A 19,656-nucleotide genomic window follows, 5' to 3' on the forward strand; every position below is an offset into this window, starting at 1 on the left:
AATTCTGTCATGAACCACTTTCTGTTTCAGACCAAGTGGCTGAGGGCAATAAGCCAAGCAGTGGATCAGGCCCTTAGAGGGACTTCTGACATGATTCTCTATGGAGCTGGTGGGAACGTGCCGAGACAGGAACCTCCTATTTCTCGCAGTGCCAAATACACCTTCTACAAGGACCCTCGATTCAAGGATGCTGTTTATGATGGGAGGTGGCTTTCAGGAAAACCCCATGGAAGGTAAAAGCATTGGAATGGAGCTGTTGAAACCAAAATGAAGTGGTTGCTGTAACAACAAGTAGGCTCACTCACAGAAGGTATTTGGAAAGTGCAAAGTGAACTGATTATCTTATATATTTGCAGAGGGATCCTAAAATGGGCAGATGGCCGAATGTACTCCGGGACTTTCCGAGCTGGGCTGGAGGATGGGTAAGATGTTCTGACTACTTGTGGAGCCAGGCAAGAAGTACCTTTTGTTGTAGGAGAAAACAACAAGACCTTTTTAATTAAAGGTTTTGCAGTGAATCTTACTGGCCTTTCTTACAACATAGTGATGCATCTTCTGTAGTGTTTTCTTAGCTATGTTTCTGGTAGAGCAAAGGTTTAGTAATTCAGCAAAGAGACAAAATCTTGAGTTGAGACTTCAGGGGTTTGGGTGAAAACCAATGAGAGTATGTGATCTTGATGATGAAGATAACTAGTACAGAGGAGACTGAAAGCAGGCTGAATGGAAGGTCTGAACATTATCATGTTATCTGGTAAAAAAAAATAAAACCACTTGAAAATAACTTAATGTATTACATGGCTTTGAATTAATCTGTGGACTTCATTGCTAAGGATCTGCTTAGAGCACTGTTGAGGCTGAGAGATTAACTTATTTCCAGAGGCATTTTTATAAGCATCTTGTGAGCAGACATGTCTGTACTGGGCAGGATAAAAATGTATGAAGAGTCCTATTGGCTTCCAGAGCTATTTTCATAATACTGGGTTGGAGGGGATATTGAAATGGGGCCTGACTGCAGACGACTTTTTAAAATTCCTCTTGGCTATTGGTATTATGTCAAACTATAGAACAAGATTAGTTTTGGTCATTTGTAAGTAAGTATAGTTAATCCTAGAGATTTTTAGGGTTGTTGGAGATGGAAATACTGCAAACAAGTCCCAGGCAGAAATAAATGGATTAGTATTAAATGTAATTGCTGAAATTATCAAATGTGTATACTAGTATTTCAGCATGCATGTTATAGTCTCACCACTTAACAGTGTCTTGTTAGGTGGACATGCTCTCAGGAGAACCTTCAGAACTGGATTTTTATCTCCTCAGGAGATTAAAATCAATAAATGCAGTTTTGTATCTCATTATTTTCAGGCATACTGAAATCGTGAATAATTCCTTATCACTGAGCATAATTGGAAGCTAGTCTCTTTTGAAAAAGTCTTTTCTGTAGCAATACATATCCTCATCTTTCCCTGGAATAGAGTGCACTTGAATTATCAAAAGCTGAAGAAAATAATAAAGGTAGAAGCAGTCTTAAGATTTAAAAAGACTCATGGCCTGGGAAAAATGCTGCAGTGTGGTTGTGAGAGCAGTGTGTACAACATCACAATCAAACAGGACAGAGCAGTGTGGACTAAACTGATGTAGCGATGCTGGAATTCCTGCTTTCTCTTGTAAAAAATATCATCTGTGACTGCTGTAGTTGGAGATGCACAAAAATGAGAGAGAGCATTCTGATTTTAGATTGGCTCTGTGATGTGTATGTTCTCTGTTAACAAAATGTATTGGTGTTACAGCTGCTTGTGTTCCATCTGTGCCCTGGCAGGTATGGTGAATACAGAGTGCCTAACAAAGCACTGAATAAAGAGGACCATTACGTGGGGTACTGGAAGGAAGGCAAAATGTGTGGGCATGGAGTGTACAGGTAATTGTGGCACTTGTGTTGCTGTCCCAGCACGGCTGCAGGAGAGCAGAGCTGTTGCTCTGACCAAGCCTCTGTGTGTAGCTTTCTTATATTGCAGACTTGTGGTGGTAGTTAGTGTGGCTAATTTTCTGCTTTGCTCACAATGCCGCTTGTACAGTGGTCTGTTACTAATGTCTGCTCTAACGTTGCTGCCACCTTGCAGTAAGAGAGGATTCTTTATTCTGAGAGATAAATATGACCTCCAGTGGCCTTGCTTGTTGGGCAGAGTGTGGCTTTAAAACAATAAAGCATCCAAAGACTTGTATTAAAGGATCACTTTTATCCCAAACGTACTTGAACTGTAGTTGCTGCTTGGTGTGGTTGTAATGCAGTTCCTAAAAGGAAAAGGAGAGGGTATATCTGTCTGGGGGGAGGCAGTACAGAAGGAAATAAAATCAATGCAGAACTCCAAAGCCAGCCCCCAATGGAGCAGTCGATGATAGGGCTCTCCCTCGTTCTTGTGTTGTTGTTGCTGTTGCAGCTACGCTAGCGGTGAGGTGTACGAAGGCTGTTTTCAGGATAACATGCGGCACGGGCACGGGCTGCTGCGCAGTGGGAAGCTGACCTCCTCTTCTCCCAGCATGTTCATTGGACAGTGGGTGATGGACAAGAAGAGTGGATATGGAGTTTTTGATGACATCACAAGGTAATGCTTCCACAAAACCTAAAACTCGGGTATGACGTGCAATTGCAAAAAGAGTAGGAAAGGATTTGATTTGTTAGTACCAGTAACAGTGCATGTCTCTTTTTTTCTCCTTTATTGCTGGGCTTTCTGGGTTGATGGTGTAAAGAAATGGGTCTAGGAACTGCTTCTTGGTGCTGCTTCTGGAGTGTGGTAGAAGAATTGCACTGGGGTTTTTTGTGTCTTGCTTTTTTGTCCTACTCCTGCCTGAAAACCAGCCCTGAATATGGTGTCTTACTGAGGCATTGTGTTGTGGATGTGCTGAAAGCATTATGAATTCATGAGTATTCTTTCATCTCAGGCCTATGAGACTGGGTTGTTCAGTGACAGATAATGGTGCTCGTGAATTTCACCTCATGCTCAGGTTTTCCACTGGCTTATTCTGCCAAGGCAGTGGAGGGAAGATGCTTCCTCCCAGGGCGGATTACTGAAATGATGGTCGCAGAGACAGACTTGCACTAAATATATGCAGTAAATGAGCCCTGAGCACACATCAGTGTAGTCTGTCTTTCAGTCACCAATTTATTGGTTGTTTTTCTAGAAAGAGCTTTTGGTGAAAGCCCAAGGAACTGCTGTTGATTTAACTGAATGCCCACTTCAAAAGCCAAGCAGGCAAAGTCTGGAGTGTGAAGGGGAGGTGTTTTTCTGAAACGGAGCTTTTGTAACATCTCTAGGTAGTTCCTGATGTCAGTTTTGCATCTAGTCTTGCTCAGGGGTGGTGGTGGTTCTTACACTGTAGTGCCAAGATGTCTCTGCATACTTTCTTTAGTCATTTATTTACTTAGGACAAATGGATAGCAGCTTTTCTTGCAAATCCTCTCACCTCCAGAATTTGTAAATGCAGTGTTAGTTCACAGTGAAGGAGGAGTGTGGCATTTGCTTTTCACTCCAGAGCGCCTCAAACGTGCGTGAGCTGCCCTGCTGTAGTTTTGTTTCTGGTCTCAGGGAGGCCTGCTGTCATTGTTGCAAACCAGTTTTTTGACCAAGTGGGACTTTGAGTTTCCACCACGTGCGGAATCTCTCCGAGGGGCCCTCACCCAGCAGAGCTGCTGTGCTTGGCAGAGTGAATCATCAGACAAGTTCCCTGCCACCTTATGGGGCCAGTCAGCTGGGAGAGACCCCCGAGCTCAGGTTAATGGTTGGGCTTACTTTCTTTACTATAAACAAAATTTTTCATGGGTACATTTCAAGGAAAATGCTTGGTAACAAGCAGAATTGTATCAAACCAATTGCTAGTTTCCTCCTAAAAGCAGAAAAAAAGGCCATGACAAGTTAATTTGTTATCAATTGCATGGTGAAAACATCACGTTCTCTTTCAGAACAACTGGAAAAATAGGTTACTTCAAAATATTTGGGACTTGCACTAAGTTTCAAACAACTCTAGCTTGACATCTATGCGCTTACGTAAAAAAAAGTATGTAGTCTGAAAGAGGCTGATGTTTATTTGTAAACAATCTTTAATTGTCTAATTAATTTTTTGCTATCATGACCTTTCTTGGGCTGTTATACAGAAACATTCTACAATATGAAGGGTTTATTTACAATATTTGCACTCTTAGTATTTCAAAACTGTCATGTATGACTTTCTAGGTCTCCTTCCTATTCCCAAAGAAGAACAGCTTGGTTTATTTTTTTGTTCTCTTCAGTTCACCTGACTTTATTAAAAGAAAAAAAAAACTTTGGCAAAACAAAAACTGCTCAGATTCCTTGGAGCATGCACTGGGCTTCAGCACTGTTTCAACTCATCAGCTTGCTTGGATATGGCCAGTTTGAAATGTGAATTAGGAAAGAAAGTTCACTCTTAACTTATTTGTGTCAAAAAGAGTCTGTATTTCCATGGAGCTGGTGAAACTGAACTGACAGACCCAAAGCAAGTGCTCCATGACTCTCTTCTGATGATTTCTGTAATGGTTAAATGTGGTTGTAAAGCCAAAGAAAGACTTAACATTTGGACTCTGTTTTTCCTACCTCATTTTACTTCAGAGGAGAAAAGTACATGGGAATGTGGCAAGATGATCTTTGCCAAGGCAACGGTGTTGTGGTTACTCAGTTTGGACTGTATTATGAAGGAGCCTTCAGCACCAACAAAATGATGGTGAGTTGGATGCTGGCCCTGGGCTTAGGGACTTCCCTGAGTGTGGCAGCTTTCTGAGGCAGATGAGTGTGTGTTAGGCTGTGGAAACCTTCTGTTTTCCCAATCATCTATTGTCCATGCTTTTAGAATGGTCTTCATTATCCCTGCTCTGTTTTACCTAGGACTACTTCAGACAGAGCTTAAAAGTTATGATTTGCTAAGAATTATTAACAGGTTTTCTTAAAGTGCGTCTTTAGATCTGCAGTCTGGCCTTTGTTATAATCACTGCTTTGTGTTCTTTGTGTTTCTTTTTGTAGGGGACTGGAATTCTGCTTTCTGAGGATGATACAGTCTATGACGGAGAATTTTCAGATAACTGGACTCTGAGTGGAAAGGTCAGTATTACAGTTGTCGCTTGTAAACTGTTACCATCTAAGAAAATAAAAAGTTTGTAATTTGGTTCCCAATGGATTTTAGTTAAATTTTTTTCGTTTTCTTTTCTCAAGGGAACACTGACCTTGCCAAATGGAGATTATATTGAAGGTCTCTTCAGTGGAGAGTGGGGATCTGGAATAAAAATCACAGGAACCTACTTCAAACCTAGTTTGTATGAGAATGAGAAGGACAAGCCTAAAGCACTGTGAGTGTTGTATAATAAATAATTTCTCATATGGTTCAGTAATACTAAGGAACAGAATGACTGTCTTTCTTCAAAGACCAGTCAAAAATACTTCTTCCAAAGAAACAGTGAAGTTGTAAAAACATTTTTCCTCTTTCTTGCTGCTCAGGAAATAAGATAAGCATATTTTTATAATTATTCTTGCTTTAATTACTACTTGAATATGCAAATAGTGGCATGAAATTACAGGACAGCTGATGTGCTGCTACTGTGCTGTAGCAGTCTCAGTTATTTTTGTTTGTATTGGAACTGACTGATAGAACCTGAGTTCACAGCTGCTGCTGACTGTTGAGCTCCTGAGAAAGACTAAGTTCCCTTAGAGCAGTTAAGTTAATCACAGACCTCTCTGCCTTCTCTTCTTGTTAGCAGCTTAATGAATTGTATCATTTAATAATGTCGGTGGGGATATATTTGGACAGAATTGACTAGATCCTCCACCTCTTCCAAAGAGTGTGTCAGAAAATAGAAGGTTGTTGGTTTGGAAAAGGGCATTTTAATACCTTGGCAAAGATCACTTTGAAAAGTGTCCATAAACCCCTCTGTAAAGCAGATGCATTAAGGCAATTTGCTTAATTATTTCTGGGGGAAAAAACCAAAACATGTTTAAAGTATGACTGACATGTCTTTGAGTAGAAGAAGCCTAAGTAAAGAGCTGATGGTGAGATGTTGGTATGTGGGAGCACTGTGTAATGGTTTAGCAATTGCTGTGTGGGATTCAGTATCTTGGAAGCATGCTCTGAAATTTCAGATTAAAATGGGAAACACAGCTCTAATATTTTTGCATAGATTACTTCTCAGTTGGCTTCCTGAAGCTTCCACTGGTAATTTCTTTTGACAGTGCTGACACCTACAACAGCATGCAAGTTAAGCAGGGCCTCCCTGCTGAACTGAACACTTGCAGCCTTCGCAGCTGTCTGCTTTTTACCCCAGTAGGGAGTCTATGAATAAATGTATGTACATATTTTTGAGGATTGCTTGTGAAATAAGGGTTTCATATACACTCTTCTGACTGTCTTCAAGTTGAAAATATTCTGGTATAATTTCAGATAAGGTTTAGAGCCTACTTTTTCTGCTTTGTGTAACTGGCAGCAGGGGAAATACCTGTGTTGCTAGTTCTCATCTCAAATGTGCTGGAAGAAATATTAACGAAAGGTCTGACAGTTTCTGACACTCGATTTAAATCAAGATAGAACTGTTAACCCTGACAGCAATTATTTGTTTTGAGAAAGCTTTTCAAAGCCCTAAATTTCATTATATGTCTAAGACATCTTTATCAGTATACATGGGAAGAAGAGCTCTTGGTTTTCTTCTGGCTATAGATGATCCCTGAGCATTTTCTGGCAGTGAAAGGATGCCTGAGCTGGTTTTGTTCTCTATCAGCACGTCCCTAACATGTCATGCAACGTTATCTGTAGCTACTACTTCAGGGTCAGAAGCTCTGTACCCATCCTTGGTATTTATGTAGGTAGCTGTGCTAGTTGTACGCTCCAGGACAGCAAGGGACTTGGGGACTTACTTGTGCTGTGTCCTTGCTACATGAATGCATCCTGAGTCTTCTGAATGAATACCAGTAGTGAAGATAAGCACCAGCCCTCTGTTGTACCATTTCCTGGAAGGCTGCAAGAAAGAGTAAAACCAGCGAGGTTCATAGCTCTTCTCTCATGTAGGTATTAGGAGTAGGCTTCAACTTTATTCTTAGTGGTAAAACTTGCATCACAGTAGAGACTGCTAAGTCCCTCAGCTTTTGGTAAAACAGTGTGAGAGATTAGACTGTCATTAGCCATGGTGGTTTTCAAGCTGAACGTGTTGTTTCATTGCTATTTGATTTTAACAGACCCACTGGTCATTTTATTAGGCGGAAACTTGGGATCCTGGCAGTGTCTCCAGATGAGAAGTGGAAGGCAGTATTTGAAGAGTGCTGGAACCAGCTTGGTTGTGAGAGCCCTGGCCAGGGGGACAGATGGAAGGCTTGGGACAACATTGCGGTGGCTCTGACCACCAACCGACGGCAGCACAAAGACAGGTTGGCTTCTGGAGAATGTCAGCAAGCAGAACAGGGTGGAGAGGGAAACTGGAATTGCACTCAGCTCTAAACTAGAAACTGGGACTGTAAAGTTTTAGTTAAAACAACAGCAAATCCCAAGCGAAATCATAACCTTACTGCTCTGCACTACAAACCCTTTTAGGGACATGCTGATGTTTATTACTAGCTGAGTTGTTAATGTCAGGGTTTTTTCCCCATTGTATGTCTCAAGCTGTACAATGTTTGTCTTTTTAAACTGCAGCCCGGAATTACTGAGCCGCTCACATACTCAGACACTGGAAAGTTTGGAGTTTATTCCACAACACATTGGTGCCTTCACCCTGGAAAAATATGAAAATATAAAAAAATATTTGATAAAGGTATTGTGACTGAAATGCTCACATAATAAGGCATGGCAAGGCACGACATCAAGCTTGCTTTGTAATAGCTTCCCCAATTGCTTCCATATTTGCACTCTTGTAATCCATAGTTTATGCTTGCTCATCACTTCTCAATATATTGATGTCCACAGCTAAGACTAAAATAATGAACACTCTCTTAAAGCCACTTTCTGTTCAGTTACTGTTTTCATTCTTTAATGCTGGATCCCAGCAAAGCATCTTGAAATACTTGCTAATTTTTGCATGTTAATTTTAAGAGCAGTGGACAGATGACTAGTCTGAGTAGTAGCACAAGTTCTTGTACTGTCTTGTACTCCTATAAATTGTGTTTAGTTGACATAGAAATTTTATAATCCAAATGGCAAGTCGTTAAATATAGCTCATTTTTGAGATATTTGTAATATTTTTTGAAAGCCTGTTGCTGGATCTCTCACCCATGTCTCTTGGACTCCATTTTTTTAACTTGTCTGCCATTGACCTCTCTGACTGGCCAATTAATATCCTTTGTCTCAGGCTTGTGATACTCCTCTCCATCCCTTGGGCAAACTGGTGGAAACACTGGTGGCTGTCTACAGAATGACCTATGTTGGAGTAGGAGCAAATCGCCGACTGCTGCAGGAGGCTGTAAGAGAGATCAAGTCCTACCTCAAACGCATCTTCCAGCTGGTCAGGTAACGAGACTCATTTCCAAATCAAACAGCTGCTGAATTCATTAAAGCTGTCCCGTGTACTGAAACTGTCTAGTGTTGTACACCTTAAAGGTGCTGGCGTTGCTACTTGGTTTTGGGGTTTATTTGTATTTTCCTAATCTTTTTAAGGAGTCTTGAATATTTTGTCAGAAATGGAAAACCTAAACTCTTTGCACCTAGTGTGTTACATCCTACATTGTACTTCAAAATGTGGCTGTAAGCAGCCCACCTGGAAATGGATTTACAGTTCAGTGTCTGTGGATATCGGTGCTGTGCAATGACAGTGCCCAAAGGGTATTAGAACTAGTGAGGATGGGGAATCTCAGTGTATTCCATAAAGTGCTTTCCAATATGGCTTTAAAGTACTTGCCAATGTGGATGAGCAATCTTCCTATGAAGAGCTGGCTTGGATTCTTGCGAATAATTACAGTTTTAATTGTGTCCTGACAATCTGGAAGCAGAAGTTGTCCAAATTAGAAGCTTTGTCTGGAGGAAAGTGACCTTAATGGAGGGAAGGTGTCCTTGGCATCGGAGGGGTCGGCCTTCCTAGGTTTCCTTCCAGGGAGCTGGTCCTGTATGTGTGTTAGCTGTGCTGTCTTAGCCCAGCATGTATCATTTCTGCTCTCTCCAGTCTTGCCTTTGTGCCGAGATGTGTGGAAACACGTTGATGTGACCTCAAATGCTGTTACGTGTGTTGCTGTTTAGGTTCTTGTTTCCTGATCTCCCGGAAGAGGGCAGCACAATTCCATTTCTGGCAACGGAGCCGAAAGGAAGGCGATCGTTCTGCAGTGGGAAATCTGATTCCAGATCAGAATCTCCTGAGCCAGGGTACATAAAGGAAGAACAAATCAAAGCTAATGAAGCCTTTATTTTATTTGTTGCAATTTTTTTCTTGGGTGGGGAAAGAAAGATAAACGATATTCAACTGATGGATCTAAGCAGTGTCTTTTTTTCCCCTTTGGTTCTGATGACAGATTTTGATAAGCAAACTTCACTGTTATGATTGTAATAAGCATTTCATGCTTTTCCATGTAATGGTTCTTTACTTAAAATTTGCTTTTGTCTGTTATGGATAAGCAAGTTAAGGCTTTGGGCCCGGGCTTCAGAAAAGTATTTGGGATAAGAGCATTGGAGGTAATTTATAATCTTCTCTTATCAGTTGCTATTTGATGGATTTGTACTTATTTTCTTACTCTTATCCCTTGTAGAATAGGCTCGTGCTACATGAAAGATTTGTTCCAATGATTTTCATTCAATTTTTATAGATTGTTTTTTATGTCTTCCTCTGCAAACCAGCCCCTCTCTTTTTTTGTTGCAGCTACGTGGTGACCAGTTTTGGCTTGCTGCTCCCTGTCTTACTGCCACGCCTCTATCCCCCCCTGTTTATGTTGTATGCCTTGGACAACGAGCGTGAGGAGGACATTTACTGGGAATGCGTTTTACGCCTAAACAAACAAACAGATCTGGCTCTGCTCAGCTTTCTCGGAGTGCAAGCGTGAGTATGCTGTAACAGTAAAACAGAAACCGGAACAGGTTATGGCACGTAATCGGATAGAGCAACTAAAACAAAGCCCCAGTTTTCTAAAGTATTTTCTCTGCTTTAAATGCATCTAAAAAGGTCTTCAAGCTAACTAGAAGGGTTGAGAGTGTGAATCAAACCTTCCCTCTTCCAAAATGGGGAGGTGGAAAGGATGGGAAGGAGGTGAATATTGACATTGCTACAAGACAGTTTTCTGGGTACGTGTGGGAGGTGTAGTTGATCCTGTAGGAAGGGCTGTTGTCTCAGAACATGATGACTTCATTCCTGTAATGTGAAAAATACTTTGAGACTATATTCTCTCAGTGGACTGTGTTGGGTTTCTTGCAGGAAATTTTGGCCAGGAACTGTATCCATCCTTGGAGAGAGTAGAAAGGTATGTTCTGTTCATTGGGCTTTGTTTATGTGTTTTGCCCAGTGCTTCTTTCAAGAAGCTGAAATCATCAAAGCGATGAAAGAATTTTTGGCCAGGCTTTTTGCTTAAGATATGCCATGTTATTCTATTTCCCTTAAGTTTGCCTGCTATTTAAATGCTGTGGTAGTGACTTAGCAGGGGCACTGGTAATCTCCAGAGGTCCCTTCCAATCCCAGCCATTCTGTGATTCTTAGAGTGCCCATCAGTCCAGCTTTGTCACTCGCTGACTGACTTGGTAATGAATTCGAGACCTTTGCCTGGTCTCCAGTTATGAAAGTGGGGGAATAAAAGGCTAGCAAGGAGATCTTCAAGCTGCTTAATTAAGAGGGTTATATCATTATATGCTTTCTGATTAGAAAAACAGTGTAGTTTACATTCTTAATCGTTATCTTGTTGGAAGAGGCTCAACACTGAACTGTGGGGGTGCTGAACCTGCCTGATAAATCATACCATGATTACACAGGTATCATCAAACACAAAAGATGCCTGCTTTGCCTCTGCCGTGGAATGTTTACAGCAAATCAGGTAATTCTCTGCCATTTGTCTGTCTGTTACTGTTCCTGCTATAGTAGTATCTGGTTTACTTGGCGGGGATCCTTTACGTGTCAACCTTTTTTTTTCACCTTTGTAAGAGAAGTCACTAAGACGTTTTCCAGTTCTGAGTAAAAATGCAATTTCTCCTGGAAGTGTTTCCTCATAAACATGACTGAGAGCTGTCTGTGGAGCATTATTTAGAATCAAAGGCATAAGGATATCTATCAAATACACATGTATTTGGTACAGCTGTGGTAAAGTGACCTGAGCATGGGAGGCTTTTCTGTGTCTGTTATGCAAGAATTTAAGAAATTAAAAATGTTTTAGAAAGGATTTTTCCCCCTTTTTCCACCGTATTAAAACAGCATAGAAGTGTGAAGAGTCTCACTTGCAGTAGTGTGCCTTGGTGTGGTGACTGTAACCTGTGCAGCCTTGGCAGCCCTGGCTGCGGCAGTGTCAGTGTCTGACTCCACGGGCCGGGGGGGCCAGCGAACCCTTCCCAATGCAGATACAGATCTCTCACTGCTCACTCTTATCCTGGTTTGCTTTTGCTCTCCAAATAGTACCACATTTACCCCAGCTGACAAGTTGAAGGTGATCCAGCAGACTTTTGAAGAGATCTCCCAGAGTGTACTTGAGACCCTTCAGGAAGATTTCCTGTGGTCCATGGATGACTTATTTCCCGTTTTTCTCTATGTGGTGCTACGAGCCAGGTAGGCACTAAGGGTGGCATCAGTCATAAGCTGAGCATAGGCAGTGCAAGTACTTCTGTGTTAAGCACTCCTGCTGCTTGTTATAGGATTAATTGCTGACGTTTTGTAACTATAAATTTTCCAATGTGACTGTTTGCTTTGGCCTGGAAAAGCCTTGAACAGGTTATTGTGAAAAGGCCCTGAATTCAGAATTAAGGAACATTATACTAGCAATTTTTGTTCCCATGTTCACTTTCCCACTCTCACATGTGGCAGGATAAGGAATTTGGGATCTGAGGTGCACTTAATCGAAGACCTGATGGATCCCTATCTCCAGCATGGGGAGCAAGGCATCATGTTCACTACCTTGAAGGTATGAAAGTTATTCAGAGTTATTAAAGGTTTTCTTTGGAAATAATCATCTTTTAGCAGTGAAGATCAGCTTAGGACAATTATACAAACATTAGGCTATAACTTCTTTGACTTTCTTAATTGAATTTTTTTACTAGGATAGGCAAGGAAATTTAATGTAGAGCTTTGGATAATCCCCTAATTTCAGGTGCCGCTAAAAAAAATGGTGCAATGTGCAAATGTGGATTACTCAAAGGTAATACTGGTTGCTGTTGAACTGTTCTCTGCTCACCTGGAGCTTGTCATTCCCCTGCAATTTAACAAACCTTACTCTCCCTATAAAAATTGAAATTAAGTGCTTCTTTGGAGATTAGCCATTTCTTTAAAGCTTAACATTAAATCAAAACTTTCCAAGAACATGGTTTTATGGTAAAAAAAAATACTTTACACATTTTATTAAGTATTCTTATCTTTTTAAGAATGGGAAAAGGAAGAGAGTGTGTTTGGAAGAATATCCTGTTGTACACTAAGGCATTCATAATGGAAATATGTTGTTTGGTACCTCAAAACTGTTTATCATTTGGATCTTGGGACAGTTCAGCTGTGTGGAGCCTTTTAGTGGTGTTGTTTTGGAGGAAGGCTGTCAATCTGAAACTTAGGTAAAAATCTTAAACCGAAGTGTTGGGTTATCATGACTATTTTCTGTCTGTGAAAACTCAAAATAGTTTGGTCCAGAGGATTTTTTTTAAAGACCTGTTAGTTTAATAATATTTATATTAAGTTTCTGATCCTGGCTGACCTGACGCAGTGCATATTTGAACCAGCATGTAGAAGTGAATAACTCTCAACAGGAGGTCAGCGCGATGGAAACCTTTGCTTTTCAGTTTAAGTGCTTTTGAAATGCTTCATCCTTGCATCCTTGTTCTGTAAAAAAAAATTTTCCTTTCTTTGAGTCCTTCTGTCAAAGGGCAAAGAGACTTATAACCAAAAATATACTTTCATCTTGGCATAGCTGGGAGCTGTGAAAGTATTGATTACCTCCTAATCAAGCAAGATAGCATAATTTGGGAATTTGTAACTTAGTCTCCTGTTGCTCATTTTGCTAGCTTACACATCAAAAGTTTCTCATGTGTTGAGTGCCACTGAAGCATCACTGCTTGTAGAGAGCCTTGTCCTCTGTTTTCTTGCATAGCAAAAAATCAACCTTTTTGTATGTGATGCTTTGCTGTGAACTGGCACTTGTGCTAATCTGAACTTTGTTTTAACTCAGGCATGTTACTACCAGATTCAACACGAAAAGCTTACCTAGACCATCATTTACAGCCTGCCTCTGTGGGATAATCTGCTCAGTGGAACTTCACTAATAACCACTTCTTCCCTGAAATGGACCTTAGAAAATACTTGGTTATAGTTCTGCTGCTACAGATGAAAATACTCAGTTGGTTTTTCTGAACTCTCAGTTCTAAGACTCAAAAACTGGAGCCAGAAGCTTTCTGTGAAGTGGTAATGAAGTTAAAGACTTGGTTTGTCAAGTACCTACCAAGAAGAAATACTTTCCTATTCTAAGAGAAAGATTATTTACTCCTTTTAAATTAACCATGCTGCACAAAGGCACGGCATCTACACAGAACACATGCGAGAGTCTGGACCGCATGGCTTCTGAAGCAGTGGGTTTGTTTTAATTATTCCTGGTTTGTCAGCAGAAGTGTTTAAAGGGAATGAATTGCACCACAGAACTATTTGGTATTCCTGAATTAAGCTGTATGTTTGTTTATTTAAAAAAATAGAAATATGTTAGTATTTATAATGGGTACCTATAGTGTGTTCGGCTGTAACGGTTTTGAGGCATTTGTGTTGAACAGCATTGCTGAATGCAGTATTCATGTGCTGTCGTGGAAATAATCACACTGTTATGGACTTCCCTGGTTACTAGAATTGTAAATATACAGGCAGTTACCGTTCTTTCTGTTTATGAAATAAATAAAAGACACTGACCACTTCAGATTTTGGCACTGAATGAAATGCCGTGCCGTGTTCAGTTTGCTTACCCTGAGGACAAACACTGTGTGTCAGCCCTTGTGCTAGGAGGGGAGAAGGGTGAAGGATGCTCTGGAACAGATGTGCTGGGTTGACCTCGGTTAACAGCGGGTGCCCACCAGGCTCCTCTCTCACTCCCCTCCCCAGCAGCAGCGATGTCGGGCCCTTGCCCGGGAAGCAGGGCTCAGCGTGCAGAGCCGCTGCCCCAGAGGCGAACTCCTGGCGCCAGTGCCAAGCTGTTCCCGCTGCAGGGAAGCTCCCGGGTAGTTCACCCTGCAGGCTGCCTTGGGGTGGCTGCTCCAGCGGGCTCGGAACTGCTGCCCCTGCTCCTGGTTCTGCAGTGCCAGAGCTGCCTCTGAGGCAGAGCTTCAGTGCTTCCATGCTTCCCGCTCGCACCAGGACACACTGGGCTGTCTCTCTTGGCACTAATTACAAGGTGTTCCCACTTTGGGAAAGCTCCCTGCAGTCCCTTAGCGCGATCCTGATGATGCCTGCTGGAGCAGTTCACCTCGGAAGCTGCAGAAAAGGAGTCATTTCCCTGGGGAATCTGTGAGTGTGTCTGAGTTCTGTGGTTTATGGCTAACTTCATTTATACCAATAACACTGGTGGGTAACTTGAGTATTGTAGGTGCCAGGACTGACTCAAAAAAAGAAGAAAGGGAGGGGAAATGTATATTACAGAATGGTATAAATGGCTTAAGTTACGTTAGACTGCCACAGGGGATGCTTATCATATTTTGAAGTAGTGGTCATGGCTTTTATATTGGCATCTAAATGGAAAGAACCCATATGCCAAAATACTGTTGTGTTGAACAACAGCTATAATGTAGCAATTTTCATAATAATGTAAAAGTGATTGGTCTTTTCAAAATTATTTCTAGTTTTATCAGAGAAGGGGAAAGAGTAATTCTGGAACAATGACATTTAAAACTACTGTTAAACTTGCAACAGACTACAGTGATAAGAGAATATAGCGTGGAGTTCATGTTTACAAACAATTTAGTGTTGGCTTTATATTTTTTTTAAATTATACTGAATAATTCAAGGAGAGATAAGCAATAATATGAATAAAAGGGAAGCTATAAAAATATACTTGAGAAGGGAGGAAGACGCACGACTAGGGATGAAGAGCATAATGAAGGATAAGGCGGAATTCAAATACTTCACCTTGCACTGGATGCAGCCTTTCCATGCAGTGACCTTTTGGACCTCCATGTAAAAAAAAAAAAATTAACTGAAGCCTGTAGGAACCAGAACTGCCCTTTGAAAAGGGGCTATGCTGAACAGCTGAGTAAATCAATGGCAATAATTTTCATCTGCAGAAGATCTGAATTCAGGAATTATTTTGCCTTTTGTGGGAATGTAACCATGAAAAATAGATTTGGGATAGGTTTTTTCCCCTGTAACTGCTTTGAATTAGCATTTGTCCTGTTTGGATATTTCAGAAGAAAGGATTTTAATGTTATGCTTTGTTTCATATGACCTAAGTCCTACATGGATTCTGTGTCTTAAACCAAAAATGTAACTAGAGATGGGAAATTCTTCTGTAATATTCCTGCCTTCCAAGAGCAAGGTGTAGCTACAAATATGTAGCAACTTTAATGGTGTAACTTCATTTACTGTGACTGGTGCTAAGCTGAGAAACCCAACTGGTTTGCAAAGGACAAAACCTGAAGGATACATCTGCCTTTACATAAATAAATACAGAGAGAGGTATGTATATATACACTCATTCTCTTAGAAAAACTAGTGGTATCACGTATGAATTTAGCTTGGCTGATTAAGGAAAGCAGACAGTCTGGGCAGGATTATTTTTGGTCCTTCTGATATATAGCTCAGTTATTAGCTGAAGAGAATCCCAGGATTAAATGTGCTTCTGACACAGATTCCACTTTACAGCCGATCCGGGCTGTGATGCGTTAGGAAATCAGTACAGACCAGCTTTGATTTGTGTATTGCTGTAACTAACAAAGAAATGAGTTAACCTGCAGGACCTTTCCAGCTGGACTGCTTCAGGGTAATTACTTTTTTCTCTCTTTTTTTTTTTCTTAAATGGAAAGCCGGATATTTCCTGTACTGCAGCAGAAATCCTATAACCAGCCACAGAAGATCAATGCTCTCGTGTTACAGATTCTCACTGCAATCACAAGGTAGCTGCAGACTACCCCAAGTGATAGCACTCTATTGGGGTTGGGAAAGTTGATGAGAATAAGAAACTATTTAAGTCAGAGACAATCTAAAGTAGGTTTTTTTATGCAAGAAAAGGGTTAAGGGGATTTGTTCTCTTCTCCCTGGTAATGAGTAGTTCTAAGGTTAGGTTTGTGCGGATTAGAAAGGAGAGGATGTCCATAGATTAGCTGGGGCAGTGAGGTTACTTGCTGTACTAACATCCAACAAACTCTTTCCCTCTGGAAATTCTGCATGAGCTGAACATGGCGTACTCCATGGGGTTTGCAGGTAAGAAAATTTGCACTGTACTGAAACCGTTGTACTGCATGGATGCATTTCCCCCACATAAGTGTGAAATTAGTTTCCTCTCATAGCTATAGTAAAGCTGTTTAAACTTCTGATACCTGTTTCATTCCTGTTAGTTAAATATTAGGGGGGTATATGAAGGGAGAGTAGGAGCTTGGAAGGGAATTTTTTCCTCAGTCCTAATCTTCACAAAACTGTAGTTGTTTTTAGAAGTAGGTTAGGAAACTACCTGTTCTGGTATGCTGCGAGGTAATGTAGAAGAATATGTGACTGATACAGGACTGTAAAACAAATACTTTCTTTGCACAACCTAGCCACAAACTTCTAAGTTGATTTAGTATCAATACAGTAGTTGATTGTTTTTATAGGGGGCTTTTGGTTGCTTGGTTTCTTTTCTGTAAGCCCAAGCTGTTGGCAGTAAACATCTGGAAGTAAAGCTGGCTGCCCCTCATGACTGCAGTGTGCTGCATCCAGGTGTTCTCTGGATGCTGCTCTTTTGGGGAGCGATGTTTTGGCAGTTCTTACCCATGTAAACAAGATACTCTCCCCACCACTGCAGCTCTTTAGAGGGAGGCAGAATGAACCACACTGAATAGATCTGAGTACAGACAGTAACAGCATAAATTACCTCACAGATGCAGGTGTGATTCTCTGAAATCTCAATGCCTGGTTTGAACATAACACTTTTTCAGTCTTTTTTTTTTTTTTTTTTTTAACCCTACTGCCTCTGACTTGCATCAAGTGATGCTTGGGATGAAATAAGAATAAATGGTTTCAAAGGCTTAAAATGTGTCAATTTATTCCACTAAAATTTAGGGTTGCTCTTTTAGCTAAAACTCTTTAAAGTCTCAAAAAGTATACAAAAACCAAGATGGTTCTTTGCACTGACTAGAAAAGAAGCTGTCAGACTTCAGTGATGACACTGATCTAAATAAGTTTATTTAATGCAGAACAAAAGTCCTGAACAGGGCCTGTGGTTTGAGTTGCTGAATATCTCTCCCTACCATTTTTTGCCTACTCAGTTTGCTGACTTAGATTTTGCTGGAAATAAGCCACTCTTTCTCAGACTGTTTCCTGCCCTCAAGCTAATTTGCAGTCTTCAGTATGCCAAATCATTAATTTTGGCAAGTTTAAAGACAGGAGTAGTTTTCCTTGTAAAAAGTGCTCAAGTCTAACATATTAACCAAAGCAGTGTGTAAGAGCAGGGGAGTGATGTTCTGGATGTTGGGTTCTCTAGTGTTGTCTACTTTAGAGGCTTGACAAGATGCAAAATTGTCCACTTAAGACAATCCTGAAATTTTATTAAAACAGGGCTTAGGTTCCCTTACAGCTCTAGCCTTGTATCAATAAGACCTTCTGATCTGTCTGACAATTATGGACAAGGAATTTTATACTCTGCTGCTGAAGGAGTAGCCCAGATTTGGGATAGCTGATGTTTGAAGACTTGAGGTGACTGACTCATTTTGGCTCAAATTCTGGCGCGCTCTGTGTGGATATCCAGTTCTGTCTGTAACAACAGGCAAAGAGAAATGGCTTCTATTAATGAGCGTCTGTAATTGCTTGCAATACACGTGAATGGGAAGGCCCTTCTACTGCCTGAGAGATTAGTCAGGTAAGCCTTTTAGCAAGAATTTCCATCTAATTTATTTAGATCCCTGGATGAGGAGACCCTGAGCTCTGGCCTTAGAGTCTATGTAGATATAAGTCTTAGGAAATAAAGGCACAGTACTCACTGCATTTATTTAAACTCTGACCTTTGCCCTTAAGCAAGCAATCCAGTTGGTCTCTTTCTAAAGAAGCAACTCTTCCTCTCTTCTGCTAGTGACTTTCTCACCATCTGTTGCTACTGACAGCCTCTGAAACCAGGCTTCACAGTGGGAAGCTGTTTTCCTTTTGTTGTGTGTAAATATGAAACGGCTATTAATTTATGACTGAGGTGAGCTGTGTTCAGAACTTGACAGATTTTGATGTTTAAATGTCGCTTCTGTTAGTGTGAGCATAAACTCTGTGGTTTAAGATGACAGCAATGGACAGAAAGGTTACTGCATGTTTATTCCTAGAACTCTGACAGCTGTAGCTGAGGGTTTTACCTAACACAGCAAACAATTACCCTTCAGTAACTTTTCCAGATTTTGGGGGAAATCTGAGGTTAACCTTCAAGGTAAACTGTGTCCAACATTTCTAAACACGCTCAAGTTGCTCCCACATCTATTCTCTATGGAAGCTGTACTGATACCAGAAGCTGCAATGCTCTATGGGGAAAAAATAATCCCTTGAATATTTTAAAGGGGCAACAATATTGTTCGTTTTAGCAGAATCTGTAATATTTTAGCATCTCCAGAAATGTTATTCTTTATTTCCAAGTGCTTTGTCTCGATTAAGAAGCATGTTTTCATGACTAGATAGCTGTATATGTCCTGCTTTGTTAAATCCATCATTAGGCAGATCAACTAAGCTTAAAAACAAAGAAGGCAAATTCTTAAAGGAAAAGAACTGAGACAATTGAAAAATATTAAATAATTGCAGCTCAAACCCCAGTTGTACTGGGGGAGGATCAAACTATATTTCTGTCAATCTTTGAAAGAAGAAATCATAATTTTAAAAGCGGTCTTCAGATTAGAATTTCAGTAAGGATGTACCATTGAGTATCCTGTAGAAGTAACTTGAATTGACAAGACTGAGTAATGAAATGTTTGAGTCATAATCTCATAATTTGATGGTTTTCTCTCTCAATTTCCACTGCCTTTTGAAAGCAGTTTGATGATTTAACAGGAGAGAGAGGAAGCGTGTTCTAAAAATAAGTATTAAGTGCAGTAAAAGTGACAGTAATGCCTTCTGCTTTTGTAAGCAGATCAAGATAATACTTTTCCTGCTTGTACCTTTGCTGTTTTCTGTCTACAGAGTAATCTAGAGGAAAATGGCTGCCTTTTTACTTTATTAATCCCAGGGATAAACTACTGGGTATTTAACAGAATTTGGTAATGCATTCACTGTGCCACACTGGGGTTCACTATTGGCTGAGGTGCTCAGACGTTTTATTTTACTTGTAGTTTAAATCATCTCTTGAGTGGCCAATTGAAATATTTAATTATTTAAGAGTAATCAACAATATT

General features: G+C 40.5%; 1 protein-coding gene across 4 annotated transcripts in view; it reads left to right on the forward strand.

The window, feature by feature from the left end:
* The window catches only part of ALS2 (alsin Rho guanine nucleotide exchange factor ALS2), a 36,861-nt gene extending 22,828 nt beyond the window's left edge, over positions 1-14,033 (forward strand). For 3 of the 4 annotated variants that reach the window (XM_040069452.2, XM_040069450.2, XM_040069451.1), the window contains exons 18-34: positions 31-233; positions 357-422; positions 1,817-1,915; positions 2,436-2,600; positions 4,620-4,731; positions 5,028-5,105; positions 5,217-5,350; positions 7,224-7,412; positions 7,675-7,792; positions 8,327-8,484; positions 9,208-9,330; positions 9,821-9,997; positions 10,370-10,415; positions 10,918-10,979; positions 11,552-11,701; positions 11,957-12,053; positions 13,302-14,033. In XM_040069452.2, the coding sequence (XP_039925386.1) occupies positions 31-233; positions 357-422; positions 1,817-1,915; positions 2,436-2,600; positions 4,620-4,731; positions 5,028-5,105; positions 5,217-5,350; positions 7,224-7,412; positions 7,675-7,792; positions 8,327-8,484; positions 9,208-9,330; positions 9,821-9,997; positions 10,370-10,415; positions 10,918-10,979; positions 11,552-11,701; positions 11,957-12,053; positions 13,302-13,340 (2,016 nt within the window). In that variant the 3' untranslated portion in view covers positions 13,341-14,033. The remainder of the gene's footprint in view (positions 1-30; positions 234-356; positions 423-1,816; positions 1,916-2,435; positions 2,601-4,619; positions 4,732-5,027; positions 5,106-5,216; positions 5,351-7,223; positions 7,413-7,674; positions 7,793-8,326; positions 8,485-9,207; positions 9,331-9,820; positions 9,998-10,369; positions 10,416-10,917; positions 10,980-11,551; positions 11,702-11,956; positions 12,054-13,301) is intronic. The other variant, XM_040069453.2, reaches the window with a different exon arrangement.
* Positions 14,034-19,656: the final 5,623 nt, after the last annotated feature.

This window comes from Hirundo rustica, chromosome 7, assembly GCF_015227805.2.
Source record: "Hirundo rustica isolate bHirRus1 chromosome 7, bHirRus1.pri.v3, whole genome shotgun sequence".
Taxonomy (NCBI): domain Eukaryota; kingdom Metazoa; phylum Chordata; class Aves; order Passeriformes; family Hirundinidae; genus Hirundo; species Hirundo rustica.